Source organism: Tricharina praecox (assembly GCF_024521635.1).
Source record: "Tricharina praecox strain CBS 144465 chromosome Unknown BZA05scaffold_29, whole genome shotgun sequence".
Classification (NCBI taxonomy): Eukaryota; Fungi; Ascomycota; class Pezizomycetes; order Pezizales; family Pyronemataceae; genus Tricharina; species Tricharina praecox.
The window spans coordinates 173,252-186,396 of NW_026250431.1; the positions used below are offsets into that span (position 1 = coordinate 173,252).

At 52.2% G+C, this 13,145-nt stretch overlaps 4 protein-coding genes across 4 annotated transcripts; all 4 read left to right on the plus strand.

Moving 5' to 3' along the window:
* Nucleotides 1-777: 777 nt before the first annotated feature.
* BZA05DRAFT_409167 (Phox homologous domain-containing protein) lies at nt 778-1,937 on the plus strand. The gene is made up of 4 exons (XM_051484768.1): nt 778-974; nt 1,058-1,123; nt 1,187-1,207; nt 1,295-1,937. Exons 1-4 carry the CDS (start codon nt 894-896, stop codon nt 1,562-1,564), a joined length of 438 nt encoding a protein of 145 aa, XP_051336039.1. The 5' UTR covers nt 778-893; the 3' UTR covers nt 1,565-1,937.
* A 1,876-nt stretch (nt 1,938-3,813) lies between these two features.
* Nucleotides 3,814-4,943, plus strand: BZA05DRAFT_409174 (uncharacterized protein). The gene has a single exon (XM_051484769.1). It carries the CDS (start codon nt 4,114-4,116, stop codon nt 4,759-4,761), a length of 648 nt encoding a protein of 215 aa, XP_051336040.1. The 5' UTR covers nt 3,814-4,113; the 3' UTR covers nt 4,762-4,943.
* A 1,177-nt stretch (nt 4,944-6,120) lies between these two features.
* BZA05DRAFT_409177 (uncharacterized protein) lies at nt 6,121-7,027 on the plus strand. Its single transcript, XM_051484770.1, has 3 exons — nt 6,121-6,545; nt 6,608-6,801; nt 6,852-7,027. Exons 1-3 carry the CDS (start codon nt 6,222-6,224, stop codon nt 6,967-6,969), a joined length of 636 nt encoding a protein of 211 aa, XP_051336041.1. The 5' UTR covers nt 6,121-6,221; the 3' UTR covers nt 6,970-7,027.
* Nucleotides 7,028-8,201: 1,174 nt separating this feature from the next.
* On the plus strand, nt 8,202-8,459 carry BZA05DRAFT_448207 (uncharacterized protein; the record flags this gene model as incomplete). Its single annotated transcript, XM_051487232.1, has 2 exons — nt 8,202-8,270; nt 8,322-8,459. The coding sequence occupies 2 exons, from the start codon at nt 8,202-8,204 to the stop codon at nt 8,457-8,459; spliced, it is 207 nt and encodes a 68-aa protein (XP_051336042.1).
* Between the last annotated feature and the right edge of the window lie 4,686 nt (nt 8,460-13,145).

Here is a 13,145-nt window from a genome sequence, read left to right on the forward strand (position 1 = left end):
AGTTCTGTCACCGGGAGGATAAACAGATCTGGAGGCTGTCTACGCTTCGCGGGAGGTTTCTCGTCGCCTGCGGTGGTGTCTGACGTCTTGATCCAAATTCCCCAAACCCAAGTCCATCGCTTCAATTATCTCTATGTGTTTGCATACCTATTCTAGTGACAACTCGGTTATGCGATTCATACAAAGTCATTCGCGCTGTTGTCGAATTGAGTCTGCGTCTTGGTTTGTCCTTCGGGAGTGTCCACCAGCCATTAGTATTGGTACAGCCACCACAGCCACCCACCGCGACCGTGCCTACCAGTAGTTGCATTATTTACCGCCATTTTCCTGTTTAGTAATATTAAGTGACATTAAAGTTTCACGTTGCCGCCTAACTTACTAGATCGTTGCATGGGTATTCGGACAGGCTGAAATAGGGGCTTAGCCTTGTAAGCACCTTTTGCTTGTGAGGTGTCTCCGGCGCCGGCAGCTTCCAACCATCAACCATTAAATAGAAATGATCAGACGAGTGATAATCTTCTCACTGCGTCTCCACTCAGAATTCTCCTTTTTAAAATAGACCATATAAGCTCTATGGTATTGAAATCTGGAGAATTTGGTGGCCAATCCACTCCGAGCTCTGACGCTTTTCAGCCTCGTTTTAGCGCCCAGAAGAGGGGCCACATTTTCAGCCTGTCCGAATACCCATGCAACGATCTAGTAGAGTACATCTTTGGTAGGTGCTGACCACATCTTCCGGAGATGGTTAAAGTCGGCAGAGCCGCATACGTGAGCATGAGCTATCGCACGTGCAGATTCCCCCTCCATCTCACCCACCCACCCACCGACATAATCACCACGAACTCCGCCAGCCTCCTGTCGATCACTCTCCCTACCGGCCTACAACACGCGCAATGCAAGCACCTATCCAATCCACCCGGGCCCAGAGCTTCGACGAGATCTACGGTCCACCAGAGAACTTTCTAGAGGTCGAGGTGCGTTCGCGATAACGCAGCTACTTGGCCGCGTAACGCTGCACACTCCTAGGACGTCCTCCACTAAAGCAATCCCGTCGCAGGTCAAGAACCCACAAACCCACGGGTTCGGTCGCAAGATGTTTACGGATTACGAAGTGGTCTGTCGGGTATGTGCGCTCCTTCCCCCCGCGCTCCCAGGCTCCAGCATGCTGACTGGTTCGTTTTTCTAGACGAACATTCCGGCCTTCAAAGTTCCGCTCCCTTTCCTCCTCCTCCCCGTCATCGCGCCGTCCGAACCACTCGCGCTAACTGCTGCACCTCGTTCGCTCGACACACAGCTCAAGTTCTCCAGTGTCCGCCGACGATACAGCGACTTTGAGCACTTCCGCGAAGTGCTCGAGCGTGAATCCTCGCGCGTCACCATTCCTCCGCTCCCCGGCAAAGTGTTCACCAATCGTTTCTCCGATGACGTGATCGAACACCGACGCGAGGGACTTCAGAGGTTCCTGCAGATCGTCGTGGGACATCCGCTGCTGCAGACGGGGAGCAAGGTGCTCGCGAGCTTTGTGCAGGATCCTAATTGGGATCGCTCTTCGTGGTCGATGTAGTCACGGTAAACTGACTGATGATTGCTGTGGTAACTCAGACCTGTATTTTCTCCCTGGTTTTGGTCTTTACCTTGCGTTTTGCTATGCTGCTACTCTGAGGAGTTTTGTGATTCGGCGATGATGGACTCCTTTACGATCCTTCTTTCTTCACTTTTCTTCTATGCTATCAATCGGCGTACTTCTTTTTTGATGTTTCATTCCCGTCTTCTTTTCTGCTCTTTGTCGACTCACGAAGCCTCGGAAGGATGGTTATCTCAGTCTTAGCTGGTTTTCTGTTGCTTTACCCCGCCGTACTTGTATGTATGCATGGTGGCCCGCGCTGGCGGTTGTCTTTATGAAGAATCAGGAGCTACTGTGATGAGTCCTCGCAAGCCTACAGGCCCTCGGCTATCCTCCGTTAGACACCTTCACACTTGAGTCCTTATAATACAACAACTGCCTCTCCCCATCGGCCCCGCACCCGTAGCCCGTGGCTCGCATAATCCCACTAACGACCGTTGCCAACCCCATAGTTATCCCGCATTCTTAGGCTTGTCACGTCGGCCGCCTAGGGGCACAAGCGTCGTCACGAACGCGGCGTTTTTTCTCCGGTCTACAGACATTTCAGGACACGAGGGCGGAGTCGGCATTCACCAGCACTGCCGTCGCAAACGCGATTGCCCCAATTAGCTCCGCGAAGACGGAGGAGTCGGAAACGCGAACCTAATGCCACTCTGGTATCTCGGCCGCCAACCCCATAGTTAGCCCCTAACCTTCCGCAGCAAGTATCTAGCACACCCGAACTTTCGCGTACGGATATCACCCTTCCCTTCACCTTGCCCCCGTCCCGTTGACCTCGATCCTACACCACACGCCCTCCCTTCACGTCCAACACGCTGTTCCTTGGCCGAAACAATCCCATAAGTCCGTCGATGGATACGTAGCGCGCATCTTCGCGTAGGAGAGCGTTGCGGTGGAATGTCGCGTCGTGGAGGGAGATGTAGATAGCTGTTGTGCCGGCGGGGAGCGAGACCAGGGACTGGGTGTGCCAGCTTCCTGAGGCGGCCGGGGCGCTGGTGATTAATCCGAGCGACGAGGGACAGGAGCATTGGGGGCTTAAGGGGCTCGGAGAGAAGCGTGTTTAGGGCGGACGGGTGGACGGGTGGATGTGGCCCATGGGAAGGCTGGAGGGCTGAAGGGGCGATGCCACGGTTCGGGGTCACGCACGTGCAAGGGCCGTGTGGTGATGGGAGATAAGATTAGATTTAAAGATAGCGATAAGATTGCAGCGGCAACGAAGCCCTCACTCGGTTCTCGAATAAGCCCACTTTGCTTTTGGTTCCGTATTGGAGCTTAAACAACATTGCCGTGGAAGAGTTGGGAGCAGCGGCAGTTTTAGATTGGTTACATCTGAAAAGTGCACCTTCTAGAGGGAAAAATCCGCAATCCTCGTGGTCGACTATCCAACCACCACATGCTCAATCGAGAAGTCTAAGCCACATTGCTGCATCGATAAGACCATACAATGGTGGGAACCAAACCTGGTAGATCGGAGTAGTCGTTGTTTTCCGCCTGTAGATATATTGTCCACGATTTGTGCCGGAGATCAAAGGGTGGTACGATGGTACCCGTTGTCCACCTGTAGGTTGGCTGTTTATATCTCCGCGGAAGCTACGTCAGCACGATGTAGTGCATCAACCGAGTAGGCTATAAGATTCTGAGACTCGGGGCATATGCCAGCTCCCCACTGACGAAATGCTAACGCCTCGAACGAACCTTGACCTGGAAACAAAAGCGGAAGCAGGTGCTGACAGAGAATGTCTATGGCATCGGTAGCCAGAACGTGGAAAGACCTAGGCCGCAGTGAGGGGAAGGACACGCTAGATGGAATCGGACAGAAAAGATGCTGCGTGTTGGGGGGTCCGTAATTAGGCTGTATCCTAGAGAGGAGAGTGAGCGGAGGCTTTAGCAGGGCGTACTTGGGAGGGGGTGCGGAATTGCTCTTGCATTCATTCCAGGTTTTCTTTCCTCTCCATATGCCATACTGCGTGGTGTTTGTGTGGATTTGCTTTGAGTTCAGTAACTGTAATCAAAATTGCGTATTGACAGAACTGTATTCTCGGGGCCTGGAAGTTTAAGCTTACCGGTGTATGAGGCAATCGTAATCCTTGAATGTGGGTGTGGAAAGGTTGATCCCAAAGATACAACGTGGAAAGAACGTGGGGAGCTTCGCATGCAGCTCTCAGCCAAAATACTCCACCGTGCTAGGACTAACTAGTGGGCTACAGCCTCAGCCTCAGACTCAGCCTGGTTCTTTGTGCCTGCTTTCATCCACTCGCTCCGGCTGGCCTCGCTCCAACCACAGCCAACCGTACCGTATTTCTCCTTCAAGTCACAGCCCTACACAAACACTTGCCCACAACACTTCCTCCCGTACCTACGACACTTCCTCACCCACAACGACTCCTTACGCACAACACTTGCGTTCCCACGCACTGTGTTTGCTTTGGAAGGTGCCCGTCTCCACCGACCAATCGATACCAACCGCTCTTTCGACTTCAACCCCCGATATGCAGGCCATCTTCGAAAGCACCACCAGCACCTCGGCCTCCCCGCAGAGTCGTCCGGTCGAACCACCGGAGCGTGCAGAGTCAGTGAGCACGGAAAGCAGCGAATTCGCGCAGCCGTGGTTCGACACCACCGGATACCTGCCACACTGGTTCCAAGACGGCTCGCTCCAGTACAAACTCCGTCGCGATCGCCACCACGCCCGCCAGCCCTTTGCGCTGCATCCCCCGGTGCAGGCCGCCCCCTCCACCGCCCCCGCCACCGCCAAGGACCTCAAGAAAGAACGCCGCAGAAGTCGCAAGAAATCGGCAGCCGCCGGTGAACCCGCGGGCACGGACAAGAACCCGCAGCAGCAGCCGGCGAAGACTGGTACCCAGAACTCTACCGGCAACCGTTTCAGGCGGGTCAAGAAGGTGGAAGTCGTGCGGCAGTATTCAATCTTGAGGAAGGATGACCGCTTTTACCAGGGCTTTCTGCCGACCGACTTTGTGGGCTGGGGACAGAACGGGGAAGACGACCCGTACGCTCCTGGGTGCTGGGATTCGTCCGACGAAGAGGCCGAAGGCAGTCAGTCTGAGCACGACGGAAAGAAAGGTGGAAGCTCTACGGAGGACGAAGACGGAAGCTTGACGGGCAAGTTCTTGTGGTAGGATGGTGGTGGGCGCTCTGTCGGCAAGTTTGGGTGTTGGAAAGGGTGGTTTCAAGTTGTCCTGCGAAATCTATCCTTTGTTGTAGCCCATTTGTTTGGGTGTTAGAAATGGTGGTTTCAGGTTGCGCTGCGAAATCTATCGATCATTTTTTGTACCTAGCCTATTTTCACGATCGATAGGAGTAACGTTTTCAGTTTTTTTGCTGCTTTCCCATGCTTGAAAAGAGATGTGATGAATATGCCGGCAGTGAGTCGGGACGACGAAAAATGATGGTAACACCCACGGGACGAGGCAGTTGGAAACATATTTGCATACCGCTTTTTACATACGTCTCTGATGCCAGTACACGTACTGTAGATTCGCCTAGATGCCGTACAAGATATATGGAAACCTCCGCTTCACCTTACCCATCACTCTCTCCCCAGCCGGATACCTTCCTTTTTTTTGCTTTGTGAGGACTTAGGCTCTTGCAGTAATAGGACTGTGTTGGGAGGGCCATCAGGCAAAGTTCTTCACGTAGAGAGGGGTTTTGTCTCCAGGTAACCAAGCACAAAGGTACATCTTCAACCGTTTCGACACTCTTCACGCATGCACACAGACAACAGTATTTTTATTTCTCGCGCTGCGACAGACAGCATGGAGATGACCGGATGAGCCATGATCTGTAGCAACAACGACGTAGGAACGCATAACGACCCTTCCCATCTTGCACCAAATCTCCAGCAATTCCTCTCGCAACATTCGTCCCGCGCAGCTATCTTCCCTCGCGAAGCCGCTCCATCGCGTCATTCAAGGCCTGAAGGTCCTCCTTTTGCTGCTGAATCATCCGACTTTGATCTTCGATCATGTCATCATGCCTCGCCAGCTGCTCTATCAAATCCTCAATCTCCTTTCTGCGGCCCGGCGGCAACGCCCGTTTGAGTTTGAATGTCTTCTTGATTTCTTGAATTACAACCTCCATCTCGGCCAAGTTCCTCTTCATCGCGCGTAAAGGATTACCACCAGCAGCTCTTCCGACACCTGGTGCGGCATTCTCGTCAGTTCGGATCGACTTGGAAGGAGAGTTGGGGGAGTTACTGCCGCCGCCGGTAACAAGGAGAGTGCTGGTTGGTTCGTCGCTAGTTGGTTCCTCGCTGTTTGATAAGTCGCTGAAGGTTAGTTTCGGCATGGTGTTTCTTGGTGGGGTTGCTGAAGATGTGATGGGTGGTTTCGAGGTGTAGAGGACGGAGACTTTATTCGGCCCTTGCATGTCGTGCGGCGGGACGATAGGGCTCACCACCCAGGTATCCCGTGACATAATCAGCTTTCACATCCGCTCCAGAGTCCAATACTTTCTTTCCTGCCATCTCTTTGTTCCAACACCAGCCGACGGGCGCTTTATTTATTCTGGCCACCGTGGCCATACTTCTTGTCACCTTTACTTCTCTCTCCATTTTTTTTGTTTGAATGCACTGAACTCTATGTATTTATTGGCCAAAACTGCACAAATGTGGCTGTTTTGCACGAGATGCCTCACGATCACGACAGGGTTCAGCGACTACCGAACCTCCTCATCCTCACCGGTCCCTGCTGTTCCTTCCTGCCCCATCCGCCCCCTCTACTATATACTCGCCAAAAATTCAGCACCGAGACATCCTCTCCAGCACAGACAACTCCTGTCCCCATCTTTCTACACACATACGCACTCGAAATTCGGGGCTCAGGTTCGACACCGACAACCTTTCGAACTCCTCACCTTTGATTCTGGGACGGAAATATCAGTCAACAGGATTCTTACATCTGAGGTATGTACTCGGTCAGAAGATCTCAAAAGAGCCTACGATCCGTGGTACTAACTCGCCCGAAGGCTATCAATCGGATTCCAAGACCTATGGTACTCGGTTGGAGGATCTCACGAAAGCCCACCATCCCCGGTATTCACTCGAGTGATCAACCGGATTCCCAGGCCTTTGGTACTCAGATGGAGGCCTGCCAGCCAGACTGTCAGATCTTTGGTTTTGAGGAAAGGTCCGTTTGCCAGATCTTTGGTGTTGAGGAAAGGTCCGTCGTTCACCACATAAAGCTCCAACCTCCTGCTAAGAAGCATACAGGCTTGAGATGGTGACCGCGGGGGAGCAGGCGATTATCCCTCTGGCTTCTGCACCGCTGCAAGTGCCAGAGGTTAGTCTCCTCTCCCTTTCCCACCTTACTATCGCGGTTGTCAGCTAATTTTCCCATATTGTAGGTTCTTCGCTCTTCTTTTTCCTAGAAACCGAGCTCCAAAGACATTTATTTCCTGTTATTCATCAATAACTTTTCTTGCTGAATCGTGCTCGCATTCATGCCATCCAAGATGCTTTTTTTTCTATTTCCTTTCTTGTCCAAATGCCATCAGACGAGTGACTCATCCGATGCCGGGCTCCTTGTGGTAGCCTCGTCTACTGCGCCCTTTTCCTAAGCACCAGAGAGTAAATGTGCTTATAATGCGGAGGTGTATATACATGCATCCACCAACAATGTTTTGAAGTTTGTACTTAGGCTGCGAGAGCCGAGTGATGGTAGGTGAATCGATATATCTTCTTCTCGATACCGACCTGAGTCTGTATTTCCGTCTAATCGTCCGCGAGTCTCGCAACCGGCTCTCGGTGTTATCCGCTGATCTACTGCCAACCATGATGTTAAGCGGAACAACCACAATCCCATCGGCGCCGCCGTTATGGCCACATTTCGTGATCGACCGAGGGTGCAGTCTTTACGCATCTTCTTTACGCATACTGTTTACGTCTAAGCGCTAAGCCGCGGCTGGAACTACTTTCGTTTAGTGGTGGCGATGAGACATCTCGATGGTAAAAGGTGAGCTCGATGGCATATCGTCCGACCAAAGTTGGGTGGAAACATACACCCGCTCAGATAACGACCCGAGAGTGGGCCACCACTGTAGTCGTTCCTGCTATTCGATATGAAGAACCACATCTGGATGCTTGCAGAGCTTTGAAACGGTCTAAAATGACTCCTTTTTGTGACGGTTTCAATCCGGTGCTAGCTCATCCAAGAGCGTTTCTGGCGGGCGGCTCTGTCGCGGTTTGTTAGCGAAGCGATTGCTACCAAGCCTTCCGCAAGGGTGCCTACTTGTTTTGGAAGCCACACCCGGATCCCGTGACTATCACATCCAGCTACTCCTAGATCCCGTGACTATACAGCCAGCTACCACCAGCTCCGGACAACAAACTCACGACATCGAACAACCCCGGCCACCATAACCGCTTTCTCCAGTCACCATTCCCCTCCCGACAAATCGCCTCCTCCGCGGCCTTAAGGCCATCAAGGTTGTGATATATCGAGCCAGATTTCTTGAAGTGAGTTCTTCCCTACTTCCAGTATTTCTGATCCAGCGAGAGAGACACGGGGAAGAGTAAACTAATCTACGGCGTCGGCACCAGAACTGGGAAACAGTAACCAATATGGCCGCACACCATGATATCGGCACTATGATCGCCATTGGTATCCTCGCCTCTAGTTTCGTCGTCGGGGTTATTATTCGTTGTGGGTTTCTGGTTCGAGAGAAGATGCAGCGTCAACAGGGGCCGGACCTGGAGGCCCAGGCGATGCAGTTCCGCCTGGAGGCGATCATTGCCGAGCAGAACCGGAGCCCCGGACGCACCGAGCATTTGCCAGTTTTCGCTGGTCCGACCGAGAGCCCTCTGTACTACCACTCATAAACGCTTAGGTCAATCTCTTCTCCCTAACAGGTAGCCGTTCGATGGGGAGGAGCAAGGCTGACAAAGTGCTCTGTAGATATCATTCCCTTCCCAGGTATTTCGGGTGGCTTCACATTTTAGGGGTGGATCTCAAAGGCTGGGAGGATGTTGGAAGCATGAATGGCATTTTCTTAGGGACCTCAAAGTAGATTATGACAATCGTTCGGACTCTTCACATTCTGCAACGTGATACTATCCTCCTCATGTGTCCGATTACATCTCTACCACTCGCCACTCCGACTACAAATACTATCGATCGTTCCTATGGAATACACTAAGACACCGGTTGACCGCCCCCCGCTGGGCAGCATATCTTTCAGTGACATGCCAGCTGAATTTGATCCGTGGTGATGATGGTCTGGAGGATGGTCTCATTGCCGGAGCACCTCCGACTGCTATCTCGATAGGGGTTCTGTACATGGAGGGGGTCTGACCGCCTTGATGAGGCCACAACCAAGCAACATCTTTTTCTCTCTCTATGATTCCAACACATGCCAATTGATCCCACATCTAATTGTCAGTGCCCTCTTCGGCATAGCCGGAGAAATGCCAGTATCTCTCCCTCCGCCACCTCGCCGTGACCAATCTTTCTGGCGAAGGAGAGCGGTTGGACGAATTTTGACTCCACGGAATCTACCTCCGGGGATTCGCAGGGAATGGATAATATCAGCCGAATCACGGTGAGGAAAGCCCTGGGCTCCATAAGACGCCCCCTGAACTTTCAATTTTCGGCTTGTAGACTTTCCGGCATCGAGAAACACTCGGTTGAGACAACGTCTACTCGAGACGCGAGAGGGTGAGACTAGTTACGAGAGAGTGCATCCGCACAGCCAGCCGTCCATGGAGTATCCGGTGAATAATTTGAGAAGTTACAACACGGCTGGCATGACCGGCTGCTCGCGATCCGAATGTCTTAGTCGGTCGATCTTCTAAAGCTCTGAAGATACTTCGCAAGGTGCCTAGCTGAGGGTGGTTGCTATGGGCGGTATAGCCTTCCTCCACCCTGAATGCAGCAAAGATGATACAACGTGAATTGCACTATAATGTAGATATAGACGATTCTCCACCAATCCATGGCTCATCACTCGGTAGACCTAGGTAATGCTTTCCAGCAGCTTGAAATCCGGCTGCCAATAGGCCGATGCGACAAGAGGTTGATGTTATCTCTATCCAACTGCCAATTTACACGGCCATAGTCTAGAGGCCAGATGTGAGTATGATAAAAATTCGACCACAAAGTGCCGTCATCAGCGTGCAATATCCAGTATGTTTGCGATGATGGCGTGAATACACCCTCTGCGGGGTGAGTACACTTTCTGCGGCGTAACTACAAATGGAGTAGTACTATTACTTTTTCAGCAGTGCGGCTCCGTACTCGGTTCGCAGGGTAGGAATCCTTTCCCATCTCCAGCTCATTGAAAGTGCGATACACAAATGTTGACCTCCCACGTAACTACCCGTGACTGCGAGATTTCGCCGACGCTAGCGGGAACGTGACCGTAGTTCCCCTAGAATGATCGACGCTAGCGCACAAACCTTAACTATAAATTGACCTGGCTCCAACGACCCAACCCAGAACATCCTCATCTTTGAAACACTCATCCTCTCCAATCATCGAACAATGCTGAAGTCACAAAGGTTAGAAAATATCGCAAGTGTCCTTCATTATTTTTGCTAACTATTTATCAGAAGCACCTCTACATCTTCCAAACTACCGGTAGTCACTCTCGGAAAAAACCGCCTGCAACACCATTACCATATCAAAATTTCTCTACTACCACAAAGGTTAGAATATACTGCAAGTGTTCTTGATTGTTTTTGCTAATTGTTTACTAGTTCACTCCGTTTCACCGCAGAAGAGACCAGACGACCGCTACTACTACCGATACTATGCCGTACACAAGGGAACAATAACGGCGGGTGCGGTGGCTGCGATGAAGCAAGCGTGCTCTATGGAGCCGTTGCCGAGCAGGTTTCCATCCCCAAAAACTACGCCGTATACCTCGGAGAATTACCGGCTGGTCCGGTGGCCGCGATGAAGTAAGTGCGCTCTATGGAGCCGTTGCTGGACGGCCCTCGACGACCGATAAAATGCCATATACTACGGAGGAATAACGGCGGGTCCGGTAGCCGCGATGAAGCAAGTGCGCTCTATGGAGCCGTTGCTGAGCGGCCCTGCACATTGTCTCACCCAAATATTATTTGGGGGGTCTCTGCGGTGTTCAATCCGAAGAACCCGTGGGGTTACCGAGACAGAGAAGCCCAAGAAGCTGCTGGTGAAGGCTCCTGTAGAGGATGTGGAGGCGGAGGGGGAGGCTGAGCCTCATGCAAAAGCGAGAGACTTTAGCTATATCCTGCAGCCGGGAATAGTGAATCCAAAGTCGGTGTATAGGCAGAGACCGGCGTAGAAGAAAATGGAGCAATCGATCTTGTCGATGCTTCTGGTAAGTCTTTGCGCTGCGAGATGGCGTGTGGGTGGTGTGTGTGCTAGCCTTGAATAGGCCCAGGAGAATAAGAACGGCATCGACGAAGACGAAAGAACACCGTCGACGAAGATGACAAAAACTTCTACGTGGGACTTGGGGCCTTGGGGGCCCTTGTGGCTCCTCCGCTCTCAGCTTGGCGGAAATTCGCCATTGAGATGCGGAGGTTTCATTGTCGGAATTCGCGACTTCGCTAGGGAATGGTGCGATAAACGGGTGGTGGTGAGGAACCTGAAGTGTCGAGCAGGACTTGGTGCGCCTTGGATGGATTTCTCTGTTTTCGAGGCTGGACCTTCATCTCCCACTCGCTCCACAGACATTACTCTAGGAAAATACTTCGCCAACCACTCGAACGGCCTCCGTATTGCCAGGACTTACCGAAGCTCGTACGTACTGAGTTTGTACTTCGATTACAAAACCCGCGATCCAACCCGAAATCGTAAGCAACGGGAATATTCTGGATTGCCACAGGACTCCCGGGCTCAAAAACGTGGAAGAGTAAGAAGGGAATGAGGTCCTTGTGGTGTGGCCCACCAGATGGGATGGGAGGGTAGAAGATGATGTCAGGACTCGGGAAGGAGGCCGGCCGGCTTGTGGTGTCCGGGAAAGGAGGAAAAGGCGGAAAGGCGGACGCGATGGCCAAGAAACCCTTTTTTTGTTCATTCATTGATTTCATGCGACCTATCTAGATCATGGCAATATCATCTACCTGTGCGTCCCCCTTTTTCCACGCCACTGTCCAACCCAACTTTCATCAGTCGGCCCGATGTGGCTTTCCCTGCCCTCCGCCCTGGCCTTCCCCGACAGTATCTCAGCGCACCAAGCAGAGGCAGAGCTTGGAAGAGGCAACAATCGTTCCCTCTCGCCACATCCGCCTCCACCGCTCGCTCCGCCCCCCGCACCCACGCCCTCGAGTCGTCCCACTTCCACCGCAAGTCTCTGGCCCGCTATTCTACGTCGCTTGGCTTCTCAGCTTCAGTGCCCTCCTCCTCAGCTTCGGCACCCTCCTCCTCCTCCTCCTCGAGTCGCCTCAGCTCCGTTCTCTCTTCCGGCTCCCTAAGCTCCCACTCGGATGCCTCGCTTGCTGCATCGTCCTCACCAGCCTCTAGCATTCATCTGCCCAGTGTTGGAGAGGAACTCTAGGACGGCCTTACTACATCGCTCGTCTGCGAAGAGAACCCGGATTTTGAAGTGGTCTTTGCTCCTCCGTGTTTGGTTCTGAGCTTTTGCCCCGAGTGTCTTTTGCTGACTTTTCCATTCAGGGCAATTTTTGAAAAGGTGCTCCCGTGTCTGTGTCTTGTACAGACACCAGCCACAGCGGCCATCCGGGCGGCTTCTCGTCCACTGGAGGTACTGGCCGGTGAGGCAGGGGCCTTGTACTGCGCCCATTGTTTACGAATGACCTCAATCGTGCAAGCAGCGAGTGAGATCATGTGAGAAAGTTTGCCAAGATCTTCCGAGGCAAATTGGACATTCTCTCTCCTCAGAAAACCCTCAATTGTTTCCGTTTTGGGGTAACAGCAAGCTTTATCGTGGCTGCTATGTCGGGAACATCTTCTAATGTCTCATATTTGCCGTGTTTAAAATTTCGTGGTTCGACTTACGCGTGCGATTATGTAGCCATCACTCTGCCACCCAATCACAAACACTTAGGGAATTCGCTTCAAGTGAGCCATAAAACACAACCACGCTCACGGTCCGCCTATTCCCCGCTCACGCTACATACCGCACGATTACAACGGAAAGCCATACCCACGTTCATTACCCGCACCATCCATAGACACAGTGCACTGCCGGTGGACTATCCCAGATAAAACTCGTAAAAAATATCAGGATGACATCGAGTGGCCGATGGTGACGATGATTATACGGAGGAGGATGGTGATCTAAACTGCACATCTCTCTGTTATGTAAACCTTCTGTTGCCCGCAGTGTTTTCTCTATAGGTATTACAATACATTATATCGGTTTGAGGGAACGCAGAAAACAACCCCCCAGAAGAGAATGATCTCAACTCGGTGAGAAGGTGCAACTTCGTATTTTGCTCATGTGCTTAATGAGATCGTATCGGTAGAAGCGGGAGCACCACATGCCAGTAGGATTGCTCAGGAAACAGACCATTTCGCCAACATCCGAGTATTTCTATCTCGGAGTCACGCGAAGG